Source organism: Danaus plexippus, chromosome Z (assembly GCF_018135715.1).
Source record: "Danaus plexippus chromosome Z, MEX_DaPlex, whole genome shotgun sequence".
In the NCBI taxonomy this organism is placed as follows: Eukaryota; Metazoa; Arthropoda; class Insecta; order Lepidoptera; family Nymphalidae; genus Danaus; species Danaus plexippus.
Window position 1 is genome coordinate 5567645 of NC_083559.1, and position 21424 is coordinate 5589068.

Sequence of the window (21424 nt, forward strand, 5' to 3'; positions counted from 1 at the left end):
TGCCTTTATACAAAATGATGATACCAATTTTACATTTATACAATAGACTATGGTGCTGTCTTTCCTATGTTGGGTATAAAACGTCTGAATTAGGTAATAATCTCTTTCGATGATGGTGTGTTATCCCTTCAACGCCAATTGATTTTAATAAATAATTGTAATTAATAAGGTACGTATTTAGGTGTACAGAAAACATGTCATGCTGTTAGTGTGTTCGTACAGCTTATTAATGGTTTGTATACAGATTTTTTTTTATGTGCCTCATGGACATCATATATTTGCTGGAGAATATTGAAAGAATAGTGTGTTAAAATTCAATCCCGTGTACGCTCTGTAACTGCGCATGATTTTGAGTAATACTGTTTCTTAAATGTATTCATATTACGAGTTGAGTTCAGTGAGATATGAAAGCACAATGGAAGGAAATCTATTCACGTATCTATATAGCTAGATGTCGATATACATGGTTGTGTTATGATAATTTTGTCTAGACAATGTTTGTTAGGCGTGTAACGATGTTTGACGTCAGGTGCCTTCTGCAAAAACGCAAATGCATGTGAGAATCTTGTGACTGGAAGATTAAATATTTGATAACATCTTAAGGGGTTAGTCTTTTTTTTCACCCCTTAATATAAGCCTAAGCAACGTAGCAACATTTAGAATAAATTATTATACAAGTTTTCGAAAGAAAGACAATGTTTTTGCTAATAGTAATGAGGAATGAGATAAAATTAATTCAAATCTGTTAACCCATCAAAATAGAAAAAGGTTATAATACATAACCATTAATTCAATAGTTTAAGGGCACTTTACTTTACTGGGACTAATAGAACCATTTTGTATCGAATAAAAATAGTTAAAAAAATTTAGTAGTTAGAAAATTATTTAAATTTAATGTAATCCACATTTGACGAAAATGCACAAAATTTGGAATAAAATAATGGTCTGGACGAGTATCAAGCATGGTTAATTCAGTTTTTGTGTAAATGTTCGGTAACTAACTTGATGCTAGTACCAAACCTTCGAAAAATTGGGATGGATGATTCAATTGGAATGTCAAACAATATTTTTGATTATGACAACCCATAGTGCAAAGACTCATAATGCTTCTCCAGAAGAACAAAGAATGTAATAAAGCTCCCACGGAGGGTTGCAATAACTATAATGAAATTTTCTTACAAATCTAATTTATAGAAATGTGTAGCCCCAGATGAAAGATTAAAACATCGACATTTATTGAGCATGTTTTAATTTAATTATTTAACAAATTTAATTTATGTAATCAGGGTTATCAATATCATAGTTCAAATGTTTACCACACATTATTTCCGGTCTATCAAAATATTGTCTTGCCTAAAAGAAAAGAATTTTTAGATAATATTGGTAGGACGGTGTAAGAGGAAAATTTCTATCGCGAAATGTATGCAACCTTTTTGTCTTTTTATTTTATGCACGCGTGAAATGGAAAAGCATTCGTAATCTTTTGCATTTTAAAATGTTTCCGAAGAAGCGGTTATTGAATTTCTTTAAATCAAAAAGCTGGAATGATAAATTTTATCATTTGAAGCAGGATATGTGTTTTGCAAAACGTTATTGCTTTTATATCTTATAAGACACAAATAAGAGAAATTTGTATTTTCATTATTATATCAATTTTAAATTTAAATGTTACATTTGAATATGCTCCCTGTGTAGAATAGATTCTTGGAATACAGCAGCTTTAAACGCTCCATAATAAGAATGAGAAATAATGATCCATTGACATAATGCCACCTGCTACATGGAAACTGCATGAGATCACATATACTCGTATTATGATTCGGGAGTAATAAATTGAAATCAAATTTGAAGTGAAAGCCACACACATTGCGGAAAAATTTCAATCAATGAATAGTTAATTAAAATCATCGGTAAAGCCTTAAGTGGATCATTATTTAAAATAAATAGATTCTTAAATATATTTAAATAGAAGATAGAGATTGATAGCTTATATTTTGTTAGAGACTTCGTAAAAAGGAAGTTCCCGATTGTTCGCAAATTTTCATGATTGATGGGCCTATTTTGATAGCTCTGATTTCCAAGTTTAGGTGTTTTGATGAAAATAGACACGTTAAACGAAAATATTTCCAGATTTGAGTTCCCTTTTCACTTTTTTTTTGTATTTTGTTGAAGATATTTGTAAAATTACAATTTTATATTTTGTTATTTGTACGAAACATCTTGGTTTTTATTTGGCACTAAAGTAAAGTACGTATATTTCGAAACACCGACAGTGGTCAATCAGTTATTTGAAATTTATCAAATCAAGACTTTGTTGTAAATTCAGTGTTTGATGTTTATAATGATGAAAACGAAAGCGATGGTAAGTCAGTGAACACGCGCCGTAAGCGAGCACGCGTCTCGCCCCTCACATATTGTAGCACGCTTTAGTCTGTATGGGTTTGTACTTTCTCCGAGAGCATTACATCTCACCGGTTACTTCGACCCTTCATTATAAACTACAATTATCACTGGTGCATAATGCTGGCACCGCGACCCTATAGTAACCGGTGGGCACGCGGACGATTTATATGTGGTTATTTTATAATTGATTTCTTATAAATAGGTCGCTTCGTTTCTTTGGGGTCTTCGAAACTAGTCACTAGATTACCTGTTGCACAGCCGTGCGTAGTATTTCGTAGCATCAATGCAAGTCATTCAGGTCTTTTTTCTTTCATTTAAGCCCATATGAAGTCAGTAATAATAAAATATCTTTTTTGTGTGATTTTAATTAAATAGTGTTAGTTATATTTAGATATTATTAAGCTGAATATTACATGAAAAATCTAAAAGATACTATCGAGTGACGTGAATACCTGAATGAGATTGTTTTTGTTAGGGTCTATACTGTTTCAAAAAGGAACAACCCCGAGTTTTGACTCCATTCAAGTGTTCATCAATTCAATTCGACATACAACAAATCTATTTAATGAAAAGACCCTCGGCCCATCTATTGTGAAATGGTGAAAGTTAATTCAGAAACCAAAGCGGGCGTATTCAAAACATCTCGCCAAAGTTTCAAGGCAGCAGAATGAACAGCACAGGAACACTTTAGGGGGTGGGGGAAGGGGGGAGCGAATGCATGTACTTCTGTTGGATGATATAACGATAATGGACTGAATTTAACCGAAACCAAAACCATCATAATACTTATCGGTAAACGGTACCTGTGGTAACCAAAACATGTCTATTCTTTGAAGACGATACTCGATATCTCGGCTAATATACTAACTATCGCAATACAATCTTCATGTTTAACTTTTATGCGCTCAGACATAACGCCATGAGCATTATAAAAACGGTGAAGTATCAATAATATAACGACAACGGTTAACGTAAGGGCCACGAGGAAAACAATTCTGACTTGATGTATTGATATATACGTACATATATGTAGGAGGTATATATATTTTAATAATCATTTTTCCCGGAAGTAGCCAACTTTTACAATTATTATTCTGTTTTAAAATTAATATATTTGTTGAAACGACACAAAACGAAAAGTTTTACTGTAATCACGCTACACGTAATAGCAAAACGTTTAAAAGCATAGACGGTTGAACTTTAGTTTCGTATTCATACGAAAGCTTGAAACGAAATTAGTCCGATAGCAGAATGCACATATCCTATATTAATATTAAATATTATAAACGAGAAAGTTTGTTTGTATGGACGTATGGCTGGATGGAAAGTTACTGAAATGTGTTTGGGGTATGCTTTTCCCCGAAATTTAATATACTTACTTCGTAAATAAGGCTTAACAATTTTATTCTGCATGACTCATGAGATATAACAATAGTTATAACAATTGATTACCTATTATTTTTTTAAGCAATAATTTATTATTCCTTTCTCTCTGTACCCAATCTTGAAGTCCTGGGCCAGATAGTATTCTACAGAAATGCGAATATTTTCGTATATATGTACAGAAAAAACAGCGTAGAATATTTACGATTAAACTTTGTAATATGATTTTATTGACCTACGGTAACGTTCAACAGTGTATACTCCTGTAATAGCAGTGTACCTAATTGCTAGAAACGCAATTTGATATAGATTGTTTTAGGACATGAATTACTTCGATAATGAAGCCCCCCTCCCCCCCTTCCTTAACATAATAAAAGTTTCATCGTCATCGTGAACGATCTCGGATGTCGAAACAAACCGGCAAACCGCCGAGACGTCGCCAGCTATTTGATAAAACTATTTAAAAAAAAAATGATTACACTATCACCGTCACATTCAATGCTGACATAATTTATTAATTTCTAGTACAAATTTTAAGTATAACGTCCTTTAGTATAAGCAAAATTAAAAATATATAGTTTTTGTTTCTACCTTAGAATTGGTACGAACGAGTTGTTTTGATTCGTAGCTCCGCAAACTGGGCCGTGACCTGTTACATGTTATTTTTCGTTATAGTGCTCTCGAGGCACACACATACTACGTTCTCTTCAAATTAATTGAAGTAAGTATCTATGGTCTAGACATCCATTTCCTCCGGGCGTTCATTGACACCAGCTACATCTCTCTCCCCCCCCCCCTCATCGCCCCCTCACTCCAGCCGATGACTCGTTCGCAACGATTGCCCGATGCCAACTGCCTACTGCGGAGCGCGGGCTCTGAACGTATCCGGAAGCTGCAGGGGCTAGTCACGCTCTCTGGTTTCCGTACTCGATTCGATGTCGTGTAGAGTTAGCTGTAAACACCATTTCCTTTTTAAAATTGTGGCTAGCAAAAGTCAAACAGATGTGAAGTTGTTATGACTTATAACTTTATTCATTATACAATTTCCTACTTGACTGTTCTCGTGTAAATTAAAAAAAAAATATATAAATTGTAACAGGTACTCCGTACTAGTACTAGATAGTTTGAAAGGTAGGTACGTTAATACGTAATTGAAACAGTTTAAAACAAAAACTTAACAAAAGTAGTAAATAAATAAACGAATTTAACGTATATAAAAAATCCATTTCTAGATTACAAAAAAACTAAGCTAGACTAAGTCCTTATAAGCTAGACTGGTTGGTTGCACAGTAAACCTTAGTATCATATTAACTATTTCAATAATAATATAAAAAGTTTGTCAGTACGTTGTTTGTGCGATTGTTTTGACTGTTGATAATATCATCATTTGTTTGTGTATATCTGTGCGATGATTTGAAAGGCGGAGTAGGTCGGGATGTCGGCGTCGCGGCGGCGCGCTGCAAGCGGGTGGGGTGCCTCGCCCATTGGACGCCTGGTACTATTGCAATGACAAATTCAACCCGCCTGCACTCCGCCCCTCAACAGCCTCTGTAAGGACACATGACACGTGCTTCGCAGTGGAGATGCTCTGACCTTAGTACTCTATACTTAATATGTCATAATTTAAAAAGCAAACTTCCGAACTAACGGCAAAACCGTTAAACTGACTTCATTCATGCCTATAAACATCTCAAGTATACGAATTCAGTCGTTACGATTCATTTATATTAATAAGTATTTTTAATCCCTTAAACGAGTTAGCCATTCGGGCTTTTATCGTTGTGAAAAATCTTGGCCTCTACTTCAATAACTCTCTAACCCTTCTTAGTAAAAGAATGGTATAAAAAAAACTATTTCATAAAACCAGATCGGCAATTAATTCATAATACTTGTCAAGGGGTTCTCTTTGGGAGCGGATGTCATCTAACGCTTATAAGATTTCAAGGATTGCAAGGTCAGCTCTCCCTGCTCATTCTAGTCCATAAACCCGTTTTTTTTTTAGAACGAGGCAGCAACTTCGTTCTTCTAAGTACCGTTTTTAAAATAACATTTGTTTTATACACGTTGTCGCTACAAATAATGTTATATCGTTAAAAATATACAATACCACTAAAATATGTATAGTATTTGCAAATTCTTCTATTAAATATATACCATACGTAATTTACTAACTTAAGTCACATTTAGGATTACTCGTTCTCTAAAAAAATTGTTTGTATAATAATAAATCTCGCTATCCTTTACTAGTGAATTCTAAAAGATGATTGCAATAATTATGAATGATAAATGGTCATTAGACAAATGAATGTGAACATTACGTTGTCGTCTTGATTTTATAGTAGATCTGTAGTGAGTTAGTGACGGCGGGCGGCGCGCGCGGTGCGTTTATGAATGGCATTGTGACGCAGCGCAGAGTTCCGTGCCGAGCAAGCGCGCGCGCTCGCGAGTCGCGGCCACACTCACTCCGCTGCTCTCGTTCGCTGCGCTCGAATGGTACGCTCTGTGCGCCATTAAAGCTTGCGTGTTTTCTTAACAGATATATTAAAGGTTTTGTTTTATATTGATAGGTTAAAAGTGATTGAATTGTGGTTTTCCTTTGCTTTCTTATAAGACCTCCTCACCTCCAGTGATTTTAGTATGATCAGGACCGTTGGAAGGGCGTTTTCTCCTTGAGCAGCGGCTGTCCCGTGTTGTTGTAGTTCTAAGATATAGCGGGATACGAAGCGGGTGACGCCTGTACCGGACGAAGTAGGCGGTATCGGGCGACCGCCCTCCGCGGGCCCCGGACGGGTGCCGTGGAAAAGACTGCGCGGGGCGCTGCCACACGGACCCACTAACGAATATACTTCACGAACTTTATCGTTAGTGAATAGCATGATCGACTTTATGATATCGACAAAAAATATTGGTTCATATTCAAGTTAAATTTTAACGTATTCTAATAATTGTTATCTTAACCAGGCTTCCTTTGTTACGAAATTGTTAATTCAGCTAATATTCTCGTTTTTTTTATATTATTTAGGTCTCACGTTTTGCATTTACGTATGAATCGAATAATAGTAATATTTTTTTTTTATTCTGAATAACGTTGTAAACTTAAAATGTTTTAATATTAAAAATACCAAAGTCGAATCGATACTAGCACCTCACTACAACGGCGCGCTCCCCGCGGGCCCCGATTCAGCCACGCCCAGCGCGCGCATTCTCAACAAAATATACAAAATGGATGCAAGGAGAACGGAGTCGCGTCGGTGTCGCTCGTAGCTCGCGCGGTTCAGTCACGCACGTCACATCAGTCAGTCGAGTACCGATCTCGATAGCCTGCGAACAGTACGCACAGCGCACACGTGCCCTTGCGCCCGGACCTAACCGCCGCACTCCGCGCGACCACTGCACCTCTTGCCAGCACCGTTCCGACCAGTGCCTCACTCGCTTTCGACCTATTATGTAATACGAAAATAAACACCGCGCCTTTAACAGCAAGCACGTGTGCGCACAGGCTGCCGTACTTCGCTGACCGCCGTCCACATCTTACCGCCATCATATTAAACATTAACATCACTGCCAAAGCGTAAACTTACCACCTTTCAATCAATCTTTTGCCGTGTCAAAGTTATTTGTTTCCAGTGTCGCGATTTGCAGGTTATACGTTAAAATATACTTCGGGTTGGAAGTGTTTTTCTGAATTGTTATACTTAAATTCCTACACAATTTATAGTGATTGTTTTAGTGGATTGTTTTATACATAACCCAGTGCAAAATGTCTAATTCTCTGGAACAACAATTTGGGGACCTTAACTTGTCACAGGAAGATCATGATCAAATTTTTGAACAAGAAGATCATCAAGATCAAAGGTTGGTTATCAAGAATTTACTTGATTTTACAATATTTACTTATAATATTAATTTTATTTTGATTTATAATTATATTTAACTCGTTTATATTTTTTACCAAATTGATGTTTGGTTTAATTTCGTCACTAAATGAACACGAGGTGGAAGTTACTCGTATATCAATCAATATCTAAGTTCTAATTATTATTTAGCTGAAATCACTTGATTATGATACGCAAACTACATAAACACCTACGGATTAGGAGCTTTAGTTTTGGATATTCCAAACAATCTTGTATTACTTTGTATACTGACTTGATTGTAACATCTTAAACGAGTAGTAAGATTTACAAAATTCAGATCAATCCAAGCCACATTATGGGTTTTATAATTTTATTATTCGAAATAAAGCCATAAACAAAACTGTTTCATTGACGTTTATTACCAGTATCGAATGTGCTCACACTTCATGCATTATTATTAAATAATACCTGTAATCCGGTTCTTTTTCTCTGCATACAACTTAACCGAGACATTCCTCGCGTAATTTTCTTTACGTAGGTACTTCTAACATATAACCACTAATAAAATTTGTAAACCGGTGAAAGGCTTTCTTATTATTGATTAAAACGTTAAGCTATAATTTAAATAATAATCATATCATAATTCTATCATAAGAAATGTCATAGGCCACTGTCAGAATGTATCCTCTCTGTCCCTCCCCCCTCTTCCCCCCTCGCCCCCTTCCCTCCCTCTATCCCTCGCTGGTCTAATGTTAATAAGGTTAAAAAATTGAGTAATTTTATAAATAAAATTTATTGCACATTACATTTACATAAGATAACGCTAACAATTGCACAGTATTTTGAGTTGTAGGGTATTTTGTAAATTTTAATTCATGAATTTTTTAATCTTATAACATTGAGGTGTTTAATTTATATATTTCTCCTCGTTGAAGAAATTTTTGATATGATCACTTTATTAGAATTCATGTGACAGAATTTTAAGACATATGTAGTTATATATGACAACCTTACAAATTATCGTCCCCTTCCCTCCATCACAATTACTAGGTTTATTAAATAAAACTGTAAATTTAACTTCATAAAAAAATCATTTTATGTTACATATACACAATATTGCTCACTATACTTAGTTATTCACTGCTTACAATACAATTTATTTTATTTCAAACCCCCAAAAGTAATATTACAATCTTGCTATTATCATACTACAGTAATACTTCCCGCCTTTTTTAAATATTTGTTCTTGGACACTTTTATGAAATGCAAAAGTTGGTAAAGGAGTTCAACTAACATAACATGGCCTTATAATTAATTAAAACTTACATAACTGCGTGGGCATCAATCATTATAAACATTATATTATATATAGGTCATTTCTATCGCCATTTTGTATTTAATTACTTAAGTTCGCAACTTCAGAAATGCGAAAATATAACCAAAACTAACAATATGAAATACGTAAAGTTGTATAATTTCGTAAATAACGCTGTCGTTATCTATATGGTAATTATCAGGTGCAATCCTATCCATTCGCTTTGACTACTTGTTTGCATGTAGTTATAACAAATATAAATAACTTTTTTAGTACATATATTCTCCTACTTCCATTTGTGGTTGTGTGCATTTTTATTTCGTCTAAAGAACACTGCTTGTTTTTTTTTTCGTCTAAAGTAATAAGTTTATAAACTATTTATATAGTTTAGTAAAAAAATAAATAATTCCAAATAAACAATTCTTTGATAATTATGATTTTCTGGTTATAAAAAACTATCGATTATTTTACAGTAATGACTAATTACTGACTGATCGAAACTTGGGTTACAGCCAAAAATTGGCTGCCACAAACATTTAAATATTTAATGAGTATATAGAGTTTGCGTGCTCTTAATAAATGTCTTTAAGAAGCTAAATAACGAGTAATTCGTTACGGAAACATGTTAAAATTAAAGTATTTAATAGCATAAAATATTATTTCCAATATTTTTTGGCTTACAATTTAAATATATATATATATATGTATATGTGTGTGTGTGTGTAATTCGACTTATCTTGTCTTAAACCAGTGTCTTAATAATTGTCTATAAACTTAAATGTTTACATATATATATCTATATATATTTTTTTCATGTTATTTAAAACCATTTAACTATTTGAACGTATGTACATTATATGCTTTTATCAATATGAAATATGCCGATACTATAACCGAAGCTCCATCGTTCGGTTTAAGGAAAATCGGTTTCGGTCGGATAAAAAAAAAAAACGTGGTGTTGTCTCCATAAAAGGTTTTAAAATGGTTCATAACTCAGTCGAGGTCGTTGCTAATATTAATATTATTGAATATAAAACAAGGAATTAGCAAATATTGATAATATATAAGGATTTACATTCAAATAGCCATTTTAAAATGGAATATCCCTAAATAATAATAGTACGAATTAAAATAGTAATTATTATAATGATAAATACAGGAAAATATATTTTTTGATCAGGAATTTTGAAAATAAAGTTTCTTAATCAACGGCAAAATATTTATAACAAATTTTAAGCCATATTTTACAATAATATAAAATTATGCGCTTGTGTTACACCACAAAATCATAGTTTCTACTTGTTTTTGAAAGACAGGATTTGGCCCTAATCGCTGGCGTAGGCGTCAATATCCAAGTCCACCGTTGACAGTTGAAAGAATTCTAATGCTCTACTAGTCTCGTGAAGGAAGAATCTTAATTGTCCTGTATTTATAATAACAATGAATATGGTTTTTGGAGGTAATCAAATAAATATGTCATATGAGAAAGGGGTGGAGAGGTATACGTGGAATTTATATTTATATCATTAAATGCATATGCGTGAAGCGACAGAAGCTTATACACCTGCCTACCGGCAGGTGGTGGTGGCAGCGCACGTGCGCTCGCAATCCGCCAGATTGCACTTGGTTTTTTATAACCATCAGCAGCATAACTAATGAATTTTCATAAATATCACTATCTTCACCGAAAAAATGCGATCTCAACACACCTCCCTTAGTTATTTGTCTGAAGTTATTATTATTATTTTAAAACATTCAGCTCGTATGATTTTTAACAGTGCAACATTGGAAAAAAATCTCTCTATTTCTAGTTACTAAGATTTTAATTTAAATAAGTAAATATTACTGTAAAAAAAGATTTTTATATATTGGGAGGAACAAACGACACGAAATAATATTACAATGTTATTTGTAGTGTAGAAACTGTTTTTGGAAGCATGTTTCACATTCATATGTCGTTTTCTGAACTATCTTATTTGTTTTTTTACCCCTCAGTACTCACAATTTCTGCAAAAGCTGCATTTATAAACTATATAGATTAGTTGTAAAGCAGCACACCTGTACTCGACTTGTATGTTGTTATGAGGTTACCTACGCGGGCAGGTGGTCCTGCAAGCTCTTTGTTTTCTTCAGCGACCCTTTATAGTCATTACGACTCAGTTTTTAATCTACGAAAAAGATATGCTAATGAAGAAGAATTATCGCCATTTTTTTTCGGTCATTAATCATAGCAGTAACGATGGATGCCTTAGGAATTTGATTTTCTGAAAGTATGTATTTATTAACTTAACGAAATATTTATTGAAATTTGTAACATAAATCGTTTATTGTATTAGATAGGTAATATGTATACACACACACAATACTATGTTATTGAGTTCAATATTGTGGTGATATGGGCGTTATATTTGGTCCGACTAATAATAGAATGGCTTAGTAAATTGCACTTTAGTATTGAGTTAATAGATGTTTATAGTGCACATAAAATTTTATGAATTTTGAAAAGGACTAGTACTTATTTATATTTTGTAAAGCAAGTCGAGTGTAGAGAAATTACGACTGAGTGGGGTGAATGGATTGTTAGTTTTGATCACAGGTAGATGGAGGGTGAGGTGTGCGGGTGGCGGGTGGCTACAGGAGTGGTCGTTTTGCATTGCACGTCCGTTGTGACCGAGGCCCGCGCCCGCACCTCGTACGTCCGTCGCATCGCACCGCGCGCGCTCAGTCATTCGGCGACGCTCGCGCTGGCGATACAGTGCGATTTCGTACTGACTCCCTAAGTGGGGCTTGAATATATTTTTTATTTACATACCGTTAGTGCCTTATAATATTTGTTTCTTATTGTTACCTATAATTATTTATTAACTTAGTTCGCCTTTATTCAAAATAACATTAATATTGCAACGTTCGTGCAACCGAATCTTGTCAACCGCGTCAGAAACGCAGTCTACATATGGACACTATGGCGAAATACCGCAGGTATGCTTACGCGAGGCGCCTAAGATTGTCCTAGCGGGGATTGGTATTAGCGGTAGTCACAAAGTCTAAGGGTCACTATTGAAACGTACACAACCACTTCCTATTAATCTTTATTGCTGTCCATTTATAAATTGTTAATATTACAATTGTTTAAAAAATGAATTGCTCTTGAGCACGTGGTGCGTAAAGTAAAATGGCGGCGCCGGCGGCGGCGCGACCGGATTCGCATGAGTCATTCTGCAAAACGCCAAGCGGCTTGCTGATAAAACAGAACTCCGTTATCTGAGCAAAGATCAACAATTGAATAATAATGCTCTTGATCTACTTAATCAAACCGTCCCATTCACTTTCAATCCTACTCAAATATATATATCATATTATTCAAGTACAAGTATTTTTATTGACATGCCGTTGTTTCCATAAAACATTGTTTTCCCATATATTTTAGATGAGAAAAAATCACAAGAAAAATCTGCGAACTAAAGAAAATCATTATAATAAATACTAGCCAAGAACACATATAACAACAAAAATTATATAATAACATTTCATGAGAAAATGGTTAATTAATATATGGTTATGGGAAATGTTTAAAATTATTTAGTTTTTGGTATAGCTAATTATTCAATTCACTTATTTATTATTTTAATGTAAAAATACTTTTTTATCAAAAACTAGAGGCACAGTGAGGTACATCATACAATATGACAATTTTATCCTTCCAGAGAACTATTGAATTACATAAATACATATTTGAAAAAGATTTTATCCTTTAGACATGTAGGAAAATACTTAAATGACGGCATTAAATTTACGCTGTGCAAAAAACAGCTTCCTCAAAATATCTATTTTATTTGTTAATATTTTCTGTAAGTAAAGAGCAGATATTTTGGTTTGAAATAACCGAATATAATATGATAATAACCAAGGTATAAAATCTATATTTTATTTTATTTCAACATGTGAAGATACTTTTTCTTTGTAAATTATGTATAGCAATTTTTTTATAGAGTCATATTAAGAGTAAAAAAACATTGCAATATCGCATAGTATTATAACATGCGAGGGGAAAATGCCAAGAATACGATAAGTTTTTAAATATAATATTACAAATAGCGTACTGTAGAACCTAATTTATTCTTTCTATAGAAACTAACCTACCATAAACTTCATACAATTCTATTTTTTTTACAAAATTAAATAGAAATACGAAAGGATATATCGAATATGACAATGTTAATTATGAATTACTTACATAGTGTTTATAAACATGCCGATATTTGCCCATGAACGTAGTGGTTTTACTAGGTAAATGTACTATAAGGGGTCATAAGATGGATGAGAGAATGCAATAGAACTACTTCTATTTATTTGTGAATGGTGTAGAGCGCATAAGGAGCGGGAGGGGGTCGGATTAGTATGCGCCGGATGATGTCATCTCCGCTCCGCCATTTTGTATTGAGGGTCGCTAACCGCTGTTATTACTACTGTCATAGAATATAGTGAAATACCGTTTTTGTTTATATTTTTGTTTTAATCTAATATCGTAACAAGATTATAAATTTAATATTTTATAAATTATAATTCTTGGTATAAAAGATTTTGTTATTACAATTAGTGAATTCGGTTATATCGATCTCACAGCCGGTCAAGGATTCTCATCAGTGGGCTATCAATGCACGCTCGCTTCGACACCATCGAGCCACTACTATCACAGTATGGCAACGTGCAACAATGCGACAAAATCAACTCACGCGATGCCAACACCCAAGCGGTGTACATTACATTCGAGACCCCGGAGCAGGCGCAGCAGTGAGTATCTCGTTAATTGGGATGTTGGTGACTCCTCGCTCTTTTTTTGAATGCAGATTTTTCTTCTTCTTCCTTTCACTTTCTTACTGCATGTTTTGATTTCTTTTCATAGAATTTTTTGTATTATCCAATATTTCCAGGATTTGACATTGCGCAGATTTTAAGATTTGCAATTTTATTTATTTATATTTGTCGTAGTCTCAACACTTCATGTGTTCTTTACATATATTTGTTACTTAAAAAAAAATCGCTTCAAATGATATATTTACAAAGAAAACATGCCACTTTTAATATCGAATTGTATGTTATTAAAGATATATTTTATTTCTCTTCACTGTTTGGTTAATATTTTATACTATTATCTCAACAGAGCCATCAACGGTCTGAACGGATGCGAAGTAGAGGGCGCGCGTATAAAGGTAGAGGCGGCGGATGGTATGGCGAGGGGTGGACGGCGTGGTCGACCAGGCGGCGGTCGCGGCGGTGGCGGCGCTCTCGGAGGCGGCTCGCGTCCTACTGATTTTCCTCTTCGCCTCCTTGTTCAGAGTGACATGGTTGGAGCTATCATAGGCCGTCAGGGAAGCACTATCCGCCTCATCACTCAGCAGAGCCGTGCCCGCGTTGACGTTCACCGTAAAGATAACGTTGGCTCCCTAGAGAAAGCTATCACCATATATGGCAATCCAGATAATTGTACGAATGCCTGCAAAAGGATACTTGAAGTTATGCAACAGGAAGCTAACAACACTAATAAGGGGTAGGCTATCATAATTGCTATGAAATTCTCGTATCAGTGATGATGTACATACACTAATGAATCTTTTTTCTACCCCAGTGAAATATGCCTTAAAATATTGGCTCATAATAACTTGATTGGTCGCATAATCGGCAAGGGTGGCAACACAATCAAGCGAATAATGCAGGAAACCGATACAAAGATTACTGTATCATCCATAAATGATATAAACAGTTTTAATTTGGAGCGAATCATAACTGTGAAAGGTACTATTGAGAACATGGCTAAAGCAGAGTCACAAATTTCGGCCAAACTGCGTCAAAGTTACGAAAACGATCTGCAGGTAATTTTTAATTGTTACTTCAAGAAAGATTTATATAGATTTTTTGTAAACTAAGAAATAGCGCATAAACTTTAGGGGCAATAAATTCAATTTCATAATTCAAATTTTAGGTACTGGCGCCGCAGAGTATAATGTTCCCTGGGTTACACCCAATGGCAATGATGTCGACGGGGCGCGGATTTTGTGGTGCGCCGCCTCCTTTCCCACCGCCTATATATGCGCCGCTGGCCGGCCAGGGCGGCGCGCAACAAGGTGCTGGCGACTCGCAAGAAACGACCTATCTTTATATTCCGAATAATGCTGTGGGTGCAATAATTGGCACAAAGGGATCACATATACGCAACATAATTAGATTCAGCAATGCATCTGTAAAGATTGCTCCTCTTGAGCAAGATAAGGTTATTGAAGGTGTGCCAGGCGCTGGTGCAGTTGCAGCTCCAGGCAGTGTGGCTGCACAACAGGAGAGGAAAGTGACTATCGTAGGAAGTCCTGAAGCACAGTGGAAGGTAAGATGTGTTTTTCAAGGAATATGAAGACATTAAATATATTAGGTACTGAAACAATTAAATATTTTTTTTTAAATAATTAATTGTCTACTGCATTACATATGCTGACATGAAATATTAATCAAGATTTTTATTGAAAAGTTTATATTTAAACCCCAATGTTCATATACAAATATTATGAATTACAGGCGCAGTATTTGATCTTCGAGAAGATGCGTGAGGAGGGATTCATGTCTGGCTCTGATGATGTGCGACTGACTGTGGCAATAGTGGTAGCATCGTCGCAGGTGGGCCGCATCATCGGGAAGGGTGGGCAGAATGTGCGTGAGCTACAGCGCGTCACCGGATCGCTTATTAAGCTTCCCGAGCAGCCGCAACCGCCGACCGCAGCTGGTAACGACCACGAGACTACTGTACACATCGTCGGCCACTTCTACAGTGTTCAGGTTTGTTGACATACATATAATCTTAATTATTAAGAAAATTAAAATCTTAACAAAAGCATGCAATTCAGGTAGTATCGTTCGATGTGATGGACGTAATATTAATAACCCCCGAAATAAAAACCTTTCGAGACGAAACCTCTCAGCATTCTATGGATTCATCGTGCGGGTGGAATCAGGTGTAGGTTTTAAGAGGCCCCTATCTAACGCGCGTCAAACTCTCACCTCCACCGTTCAAGCTCCTCTCTACGTAACCGAATTTGTAACCAACTACTAGGGCTGCCTTCGGCGCAAGTTCCAAGAATGAACTGATGTTCTTTCTTGACAGGCCCAAGTCTTTTAGTAGGTTGTAGAGAGATTTAGCCGTTATACCTCTTCCGTTCCACGACGAACCTATTTCGAGTGTGTTCGTTAGTGAGCTCGCAATACTTATTGACCTTGATGTCATGGTCTTTGGGGATGTTGGTTTCCCAAGGAACCGTGAGCTCTATTATCAAAACGCGTTTTAAAATTTATACTCTAATCCGCAGCCACTTTAATGATGAGTAATGCTTAAAGATTGATTTTGTAGACCCTAGGGCCTTCTCTCACAAAACCTATTGATCGCTCGCAGTATACGTTATTAATTTTTTAAATCATTATCATAATAAATATACACAATACGCGTAAATGATTTCATTTCACCGAGTGGTGAATAAAACATACATAAAATTACGTCCGGGAACTAATAAGTATTACTGAGATTAAAAAGTAAGTATTTCAAAAATAGGTAATAGTAAATCACCATAAAATACTAGAACAAACGTGTTAATAAATATTGGTATTTTAATGTCACCGGCATTATTTAATATTGCATATTAGGTCCACGATGATTATTTATTTTATTGTGCAAAATAACTACATTTTTAAAATGTTTACTTTTTATATTATTTTGGTTATTGTATCATTAAAAATAAAGAAAATTAAATAATAAAATCTAATAAGTCTTCCACACCTATAAAATACGTTTTGTTCGTTGGGCGTATTTCAACAAAGTATTACTATAATATATTAATTACATCTATAATCCTCACGCTAATTCTACTCAACTCTTGCGGTATGTGAACGGAGTGACGGGGGAGGAGGACAGGAGTTATTTAGGGGACATATACATCTCTCTTTAACTAAGTTAGAACCTGTTTTGATTAACGTAAAATGGGTTGGTAACTGTATTGGTAAATTGATTTGCTGAACAAAAGTAAATACACATTTAAAAGCATGGAAAAATATAACATATAGTTCTAGTATATCTATATACTACAATAATAATAATACAATTAATTACTGCGTCTTAAAATCTTGTTTCCTTCTCAGTATTGACTAATTTCCGATGTATTTATCATCTCGTCTATCATATTATAATGAAAACTATTGGTCCCAATATTGGTTTAATTTTTTTTGTACTTAAAACAATGTTCATTAAATTATTGTCGTGTAATGAAGACATTCTGTAATTTTAATATATATATGCGTGGGGTTAAGGCATGATACTGTGAAAAGCAAAGAAATATGATCTACATAAATCATTTAATCTTTTGTGTTCCATATTTTTGTCTATTTTATAGAAATCTTAAGTTAAAACTTTGTAAATATTATTTTCAATTGTGATATTGGCTAACGCATCACAGGATATTTTACCGCGTGCGTTAAGATACATGAGCGTATAAAATTAAATCACTCGTGCTCTAATTCTATTGATACGTGTGTTTACCTCCCCCATTCTTTCCAACACACATACGTACCTCAGGAGATATGACTAGCAATTAACACGAACTGTACCTAAATTTTCTTTTTTTAATAAGGATCTAAATATTCTTGTTTACATTCCAGTAATATTAACAATATCTAATAAATAATTAGAAATGATACTATATAGTGACTAAACACAACATTTCCTTTTATCGTCTGTGACTGACTCGTCGCATTTACAGTAATACAGATGGATATTCATACTCCTGCAAATTGAAAGGTTTTATCTTGATATAAGTTTTTTATGACCGCTATCTAGTAATGAATGACGGGGCCTTATATTATTAAATATTGACTTGTCGCATGAAACCTTTTTTCCTTCTATATAATTTGTCACTTTTTGAAAAAGAATAAATTTTAAATACTATTTCCGATATTGGTGTCTCAAAGTAACAATTAAGTGCGTTTATTTCGTTTATTAGTAGATGAATTAATGTTTAAGTTCAATAATAACACGATGACTTATATTCTTAATGTTTGTGTTTTCTGTTACTATTTTTTTTTATCTGTTACAATTTGTTTTTATTGCAAAGCGATGTTTTTGGTATTCGAGGAAAATATTCAGTGATAATTGTGTACCGTGTGTGAAAGGGAGAAGAGAAAGAGATGGATACATGTAGATGGTTTTCGTCATTAACTAATTCTATTAGTAATTAACATGGAATAGTTGTGTACATGTAGTTACAAGTTCAGTGTATCGTGGTTGCGGGTGTCGGAGAATCTGCTGTTTAAGATAAGTACTTCGTTTTTAAATAAATAGCTGCTGGCGCAATGCGATGGTTGATGAAGTTATTGGCGACTCACTGCGGCATAATAAATGTTTAAATGTTGTAGCGATCGCCCGAAGCGGGATGAGTGCATTATGGCGAACAACGTACAACTCTCGCAGCCTCTGTGTGCACAGAGAAAATATGCCAACTAGACGCTCACCATAGCGGCTCATATTATCTTAACTATTTGATAGGTGAGTTTTTTCTCTCTACTTATACCATCATCTGGCGAATGTTCAACGGCTGTAATGTATATATTTTTTTAATATAATATCTAGTTCATAAAATTATAAATTTTAAGGTGAACCTTATTTTTCGGTTGATTCCGGACGTTGTCATCTTGTAACTACATGTACACTGATATTCAAAGTATGTATTAAGTGACAATTTTATCGTGGGAAAAGTATGTTTAATTTGGAGGGGATAGTGTGACTGGTGACTTTTTTATGTTGTGTGTTATATAAATCTAGCGTAAGTAAAAAGCGTTTCTGTTCAAAATTTTTGGCGTGTGTTGGATTTATTTTTCGAATGCTCTGCTGGCTGAATTGTATTTGGTAAAAACTGAATGTGACGTGTGGGGTTGGTCTCGTTACAGTCCGCGCAGCGACGCATCCGCTCGATGGTAGCGCAGGCGTCGGCTCCGGGTCGCCACCGACGCGCTGCCCCGCCACCGCCACCGCCCGCGCAGCAGTAGGCTGTCACCTCGTCACCACCACCCGCCGCCACAACTCTGCCACCACCGCATCGTGTCACCTCGCCAACTGCCACCTGCCACCTGCCACTTCGCCGACCCTACCCCACCTCACCCCTGCTACGCCCCCCTGTCGTACGAATGGTACAGTTATATACGGTTCGGTACATTATTGTCGCCGCGACCGGCCCAGACCCAAAACCTGCTGTGCAACTTTGACCGCTTCGATTTGTTGGCAGCGTGTCTATGTTGTTGTTGAAGTATTATAGTAACGTAGTGAATTATAATAATTAAATACTATTGACGAATTTTATCCCAGGATTAATGTTGATGAATAATTAATTGGATATATATATATATATTATGTATTTTATATATTATTCATATACACTATTTTTTTTAACGATAGTGACAGTTATATGAATTAGCCGGAATATATTTAATTGTTATTGTTTTCAATTTTCATACCATGTTATATTTATGAAGCATTGTAAAGAGTTCACCTAAGGCAATAGTTAACGATTATGTTCTCATATACACATGTTAGTAGCAATAGGTTAGAAATACAGCACCATTATTATACAAACGAGATAATACATATTTTGTTTTGTTATGAAGTAATAGATTAATCTGTTAATACACAACAATACGCTGTTAATATTATTCAGTAGGGTGTGTGGGTTGCGAACACCGCTAAGAATGGAAAAAATACGACATCGCTTTATTGATGAGGCTCAACAAAAATGAATGGAAAGCTTTGCAACTTCGATGTAAGGAAATATACTAAAAACAAGACGGAAAGATGTGTGTAAGCCGATTAGCGCTCGGCTGACGTCGTCCGCGGGCTGCCGGCCCCCAGATGACTGAACACTAACACGAGACTGACCGACCATTCGACAGACTGACAGACTAGTCGACGTCGCCGGGCCGCCCGCGGCCGACGCACTACGCCGCGGCGCTCAATTGCTATTCACCAGCGAATGATATAAATATTTTTGATAGATAAGTCATCGTTGGTCAGTAAGGTCTTTAATGGTACGAGTTTTAATTTGTAAGTGACATTTGTTGATCGTTTTCTTTGTAATTTGTCTTTGTTAGCTTTATTACGGTTTTCCTGTATCGATGCGGCCGTGAGCGATCTCCACGGTAGCGACCTGCGCTGGCAGAGCTGGCGCATCGCGAAACGGCGGAGTCGTTCAGTTTCACGCCCCGATACAGTTTTATGCGTGTACGATTTGCGTTATAATTGTGCCAAGTGAGATATTTAAATATGATCTATTAAGAATAAGTGAAGAAAATATCAAAATTAATGAAGCTTAGATATTTATATTTATAATTGTGATAATAATATATGGAAGTTTTGGCAAAACAGGAATGTTTTACATTCTTATACCCTTATTTCGACAAGACTAGGTAAAATATAGTATGTCCGCTCCCGGGTGCATAAGATAATTATATAGCCATTGGCCCGACGCTGCTCCTTCGCCTACATCAGAGAGCGAAATATTTGCTTGCCGACACTGTCTGGATACTTCCACATATTATTGAAAATTATCTCGCTCTTGGCATTCAATTCACCGAATGTACCGTAACCGAAACTATATGTTAATAACAATGTATGCTTTGTAACATCTGAAACAATTGAGAAAGATTGAATGGAGTAAAAGACAGCAGATGCTAGAAAGATGTGCTGGTTCTAAGCACATGTTGTCCATAAATGTAATAAATGTATTGGGTAATATTTAAAAGCACTTTAAAATTGATGTTTAAATAAAAGATTCTTGTATCGATATTCCTACAAAAACAACTTAAATCGCAAAATACTGAAGCTTTAAAATTTTCGTGATGTTATATATGATGGATAGTTTGCTCTAAAATTACCGATGTACTTACTAACAACCAACTTTATACGTGTATACTTTATTATGTAAACATTTAAGGATAAGATAGAGAAAAGCAGTTTGTTTTTAGTACCACTGTTCGGTGTTCTATACTTACCTTATCTATGATAAGTAATTAAAAGCCATAATCTATGTGTATAGGTTAAGAATGAATAATTTAAATGTTGATCCTGAGAAATGAGAAAGTTAGAGCGAGTGCCAACTATCAATTTCAAAGTATTTAAGACAATGTCCGATTATCTTTTTCAAAGTGCGATTATGTATTTCCCCATATGTATTATTGTCTGATTACTGTACTTTTAAGTAAATGCATGAATGTACGTGTTCGCATGTATAAATGTATACAATAAGATACAATAAAGTTGTGAATGTATCATAATCTATCTATTGGAAATGAACCGCCAGTAGTCGAATACTGAAATATAACGTTTGCCATTCCATGACAATCGTGAACGACGAGCTATAACTGTAAAATATAATGTTTTACTTTAAATGGA

At 35.0% G+C, this 21424-nt stretch overlaps 2 protein-coding genes and 1 long non-coding RNA gene across 12 annotated transcripts in view; 1 reads left to right on the top strand and 2 right to left on the bottom strand.

Moving 5' to 3' along the window:
- The window catches only part of LOC116777766 (zinc finger protein ZFP2-like), an 81734-nt gene extending 75153 nt beyond the window's left edge, over positions 1 to 6581 (bottom strand). The window contains exons 1-4 of one of the 4 annotated variants that reach the window (XM_061526595.1): positions 6408 to 6581; positions 6105 to 6314; positions 5133 to 5334; positions 4378 to 4738 (exon numbers count right to left, since the gene is read on the bottom strand). The gene's annotated coding sequence lies outside the window, so the exon portion shown is untranslated. Of the gene's footprint in view, positions 1 to 4377; positions 4739 to 5132; positions 5469 to 6104; positions 6315 to 6407 lie in introns of those variants that run through there. The other 3 variants (XM_061526598.1, XM_061526596.1, XM_061526597.1) reach the window with 3 other exon arrangements.
- The window catches only part of LOC116777823 (insulin-like growth factor 2 mRNA-binding protein 1), a 31043-nt gene extending 9743 nt beyond the window's left edge, over positions 1 to 21300 (top strand). The window contains exons 1-8 of one of the 7 annotated variants that reach the window (XM_061526599.1): positions 6212 to 6333; positions 7414 to 7641; positions 13582 to 13749; positions 14120 to 14506; positions 14585 to 14828; positions 14939 to 15334; positions 15523 to 15780; positions 18931 to 21300. In XM_061526599.1, the coding sequence (XP_061382583.1) occupies positions 7547 to 7641; positions 13582 to 13749; positions 14120 to 14506; positions 14585 to 14828; positions 14939 to 15334; positions 15523 to 15780; positions 18931 to 19029 (1647 nt within the window). In that variant the 5' untranslated portion in view covers positions 6212 to 6333; positions 7414 to 7546 and the 3' untranslated portion in view covers positions 19030 to 21300. Of the gene's footprint in view, positions 1 to 6211; positions 6334 to 7070; positions 7642 to 11680; positions 11938 to 13581; positions 13750 to 14119; positions 14507 to 14584; positions 14829 to 14938; positions 15335 to 15522; positions 15781 to 18399; positions 18530 to 18930 lie in introns of those variants that run through there. The other 6 variants (XM_061526603.1, XM_061526600.1, XR_004354085.2 and 3 more) reach the window with 6 other exon arrangements.
- On the bottom strand, positions 12030 to 13635 carry LOC133320025 (uncharacterized). The gene is made up of 2 exons (XR_009753492.1): positions 13193 to 13635; positions 12030 to 12174 (listed from the first exon to the last, which is right to left on the bottom strand). It is a non-coding gene; the product is annotated as an uncharacterized LOC133320025 (long non-coding RNA).
- Positions 21301 to 21424: the final 124 nt, after the last annotated feature.